A 4,330-nucleotide genomic window follows, 5' to 3' on the forward strand; every position below is an offset into this window, starting at 1 on the left:
GACAAGAAAAGGAGAAGAAAGAAGATAAAAAGTAAATTGGTGTTATTTTAAGCTCATCTACACAAAAGGAAAGTAACTCAAGTGAAGAGGGGGAAAAAGATGAAGAGGTGGTGAAGTTTGCTAGAAGATTCAAAAGATTCATGAAGTCCAAGGAAGTGAAAAAAATACATGAATCAAATAAAGGAAAATGATCCCCTTATATGTTATGAATGCCAAAAATTAGGACATGACAAATATGATTGCCCTCGATTAAAGAAGAAGAGATTTAACAAACATAGGAGAAAGGTCATGTTCAATATTCAAGTTTGAAATATTATCAATTGATTATTTGAATTTTTTTTTGAACAATTTTTACTTAGGAAGACAAAGATTTTTTCTCCTAACGCGTATTGAACTCACAACCTAGGGGATAAAAGATGCCAATTAAAAACTTTTAACCAAATGCTCTAGATGTTGTTTACAATTATTTGAATTATTAAAAGTTATAAAATAATTTTTAACATTTTAAAAAGTTGATGTGATAATTAATAAAATAAATATAATAATAAATTTAGTTTTCTTCATTCATACATTGTTTTAATTTATCTTAATTCTAAAAAAATTAACAACATTTAAATTTTGTATTAGTTCAATCCCTTGGCCAACCCTTTTTATCATTGTTTCCTTCATCATTCTCATCTTAAATTAAAATAATATGTAAACATTTAAAACTAAATTTGTTACTATGTTATTGTATTAATTATTATAATAATTTTTTGAATTAAAAGATAACTTTTAATGATTATCTTATGATTTTTTAATTTAAATAATCAATTTATAACATTTTGTGCTCATATGATTTAACTAACTTATCATATAATAAGGTGACAATATGAATAGTCCGTTTATCTTAAATAAAACACTGATGTTAGGAGCTAAAAATGTCAAAGATCTACTAATAAAATAGAAAAAATTGAACAACATTAACACGTTTAATGTTTTTAAAATCAATCGTTTTTGTCTATTTAATATTAAATAAATATTGTTCGTGCGAGCAAGTTACTTTTATAAATCATTATTAAGATAGATTAAATCATAAATGAAAAGATTTAATAAATATATTGTTCGTGCGAGCAAGTTACTTTTATAAATCATTATTAAGATAGATTAAATCATAAATGAAAAGCTTTAATAAATATATAAATATAACTCATAAGGAATAAAGTTAGAAATTTATTTTAGGTGTTATATTTAGAAATTCTATAAAGAATTTTTTTCAATAGATAAAAATTAACAATGAATATCAATTTATATTTAAGAGTATCAATATATTTTTTGGTTGCCTTCTCAGTTCCAAGGCTTCGACTTTTACTAATTTAGACCGACCAACATCGCACACCTAACTTTGGTGAATGAGTCTCCTAGCCATGCACAAGGACTCGAACTCGAGACTTTGTTTAAACGATATTAAATTGCTTACCACTTGAACCAATCGCTATTAGTGAGTGTTAATATTCTTCTAAAAATATGTTAATTTAATTTTTTTTAAATTTTATATTAAATTTATAAATAATTTTTTTTCAATAAGTTTTGTGTTTTCATATGACATCACTCATTGTAAGCTAGCCCTGCCACTGCCATCAGGTGACCTTAATGGTTAAATGAAATATTGTTCTCCTTTGAACTCATGAATTCTAAACATATATTATTTTATAATCACATCAGATTATTTAAAATAAAGAAAAAAATAAAAATAAGCTATCAAATTTTTAGTTATGTTTTCAACTTATGATGCAAGTGGGAGTTGTTTTATTAATAAGTCTCTAGGAGTAGCTTACTTGGCTTCCTCATCCATATAAGGTTGTAAGAAAAATGATTTTCCCATATAAGACATCCACCATATTATTTCTTGAACTACGGCTTTTTATTGGTCTGAAGACGCCGTGCACTGTTAGGGTTTTCTCCATTTGTCTGAAGACGCTATGTAGTCGTGGGGTCTTCTTTATTTGCCTGAAGACGTCATGCAGTCATGGAGTCTTCATTATTTGCCTGAAGACGCCATGCAGTCATGGAGTCTTCATATTTGACTTGAAGACGCGTGAAACACCTAATGTCTTTGAGTTGGTACTGAACAATTTTGTATTTGAGTTGATACTGAACAACACCCTAGAAAAATAATCCCCAAGTTTGATTATATTGGAAATGGTTTTTCATATATCATTTACTCAGCTATTTTCCCTAGTTTACTTGAGAGGATAATTTTTATTTTTAGATACGAATCTGACAAAAAAGACAGATTCCTGTTCTGCCAAGTTTTCTTAGACGGGGCAAGACTAGCACGAACTAATTTTTTAAAATAGAAAAAGTAGTATAAAATCCATTGAACCTGAACTTTAATAGAACACAAGAAAGCCAGTTTTGCATCACACGTTTAAGCTTTCACTTTATACTGTTTCATTTCAATTGTTGCAGAAATGGAAGTTCATATTACTTCAAACCAGATGGTTAAGCCCTCCTCTTCAAAACTTCATCTCTTTAAACCCTTCAAGATTTCCCTTTTAGATCAACTCACTCCCGGAATGTACACTCCGGTACTCCTCTTTTATGCTAAACCTAGTGATTCCAATATCCACAGTTCCCAATTCGCAGACCAACTAAAACAATCGCTCTCGAAAGCTTTGACTCAGTTTTACCCTGCTGCTGGTCGGGTGAAGAACAACCTTTTTATTACTAATTTCGACGAGGGAGTTCCTTATGTTGAAACCAAGGTGAAAGGTCGACTATCTGATTTCATTGAGCCAACTCAGAAACTAGAGGCAATGAACCGATTGCTTCCTTGTCGACCCTTTTGCTATATTCAAGACTCAACAACAGCACCCCAATTGGCTGTTCAAGTCAACATCTTCCATTGCGGTGGGATTGCAATAGGTTTGTGTGTTTTCCACAAGATCTTCGATGGAGCAACCCTGTCTGCTTTCCTTAACAGTTGGGCAGCTTTCAGTCGTGGCTCGAATGGCGAAATACCAAATCCTGGACTGTTAGGGTCATCGTCACGGCTTTTCCCTCCGATTGAGTCGATGCCGGAAAATGCCGACTGGCATAGCATGTTCTTCAATTACGACAGGCGTATGATGTCAAGGACTTACGTGTTTGATGCCAATGCGATTTCGACTCTTAAGTTGAAAGTGAAAAGCAAAAGCTTGGAGCATCCTTCCCGAGCATTAGCTCTCACTGCATTCATATGGAAACATGTCATCCAGGCATCTCGATCAGCTTCAGGAACTCTAAAGCCAGCTATTTTATGCCAACCCGTTAACCTTCGACCGAGATTGAAGCCCATCTTACCGAGTTATTCAATTGGGAACCTGTTTTTGACGACATATAGCATGTACAACCCAGTTGGAAAAGATATAGACTTATCTGAGTTGGGTTATCTATTGAGACAAGCAACAAAAAGTGCCCCTAATGATCCCCAGATTGTTCTGCAAGGCTTTAAAACGATGACAGAGCAACTCGACCATCTTGTAGAAATGGTGTCAAAAGGGAATGCAGATTTATTTGTTTTAAGCAGCTTGATCAATACTTTGGATGCAAATGAAGATTTTGGGTGGGGAAAGGGGACGCTGCTTGGCATTCCAGGGATTGATAGCCATAATCGAGAGTTATGCAACAGTTTCTTTATTAAAAACGCTAGGCAGCACAACGCCATTGAAGTATGGGTTACTGTACCCGAGAAAGAGATAGATTTTCTTGAACGGGATCCAGAGTTCCTCGCATTTGCTTCTCCAAATTCTTACTTTGATAGAAGTAAGATCTAAACACAAACAAAGAAACAAAAAGTTGATTCCCAAACTTAATATATTTTGAAATCTGCTCCTTATTTATTTGTTTGTTTTTTTATTCAAATAAACGATGTGTTTGTTTTGGTATACGAATAAAAATTAATATGTTTGATTCAAATTACAAAATAGAACTATTTGTATTTTCTACAAAAGATATATGCCATCAAACTACTTCGACCTATCATTGTTATTAATTTTTTTTAGTTTAAGATAAGTATAAGGTAGTATATGTTCAAAAAATATGCTCAATCATTAATTAATTATGGTACTCGAATTTGGTACCTCAATGAACAACAACAATTCATTTATCACCGAGGTCTCTTGATTCGTACATTATTATTATTATTCTTAAACCTTTGTTTATCTCTTAAAGTATATTATCTCGAGTTGTTCTTTAAATTTTTTAAAGAAAATTTATCTGTAAACCTTTAAAAATATTAGGCCAATAAAGACGTGTTACATGATAATATTGACATGTTGATCTTAATAAAAATGGTAAATGACAGTTA

At 31.7% G+C, this 4,330-nt stretch overlaps 1 protein-coding gene across 1 annotated transcript; it reads left to right on the forward strand.

Moving 5' to 3' along the window:
* Positions 1 to 2,453: 2,453 nt before the first annotated feature.
* On the forward strand, positions 2,454 to 3,797 carry LOC120175888 (stemmadenine O-acetyltransferase-like). Its single transcript, XM_039182436.1, has one exon. The coding sequence runs from the start codon at positions 2,454 to 2,456 to the stop codon at positions 3,795 to 3,797; it is 1,344 nt and encodes a 447-aa protein (XP_039038367.1).
* The last annotated feature ends 533 nt before the right edge of the window (positions 3,798 to 4,330 follow it).

Source organism: Hibiscus syriacus, unplaced genomic scaffold (assembly GCF_006381635.1).
Source record: "Hibiscus syriacus cultivar Baekdansim isolate YM2019G1 unplaced genomic scaffold, ASM638163v2 tig00112217_pilon, whole genome shotgun sequence".
Taxonomy (NCBI): Eukaryota; Viridiplantae; Streptophyta; class Magnoliopsida; order Malvales; family Malvaceae; genus Hibiscus; species Hibiscus syriacus.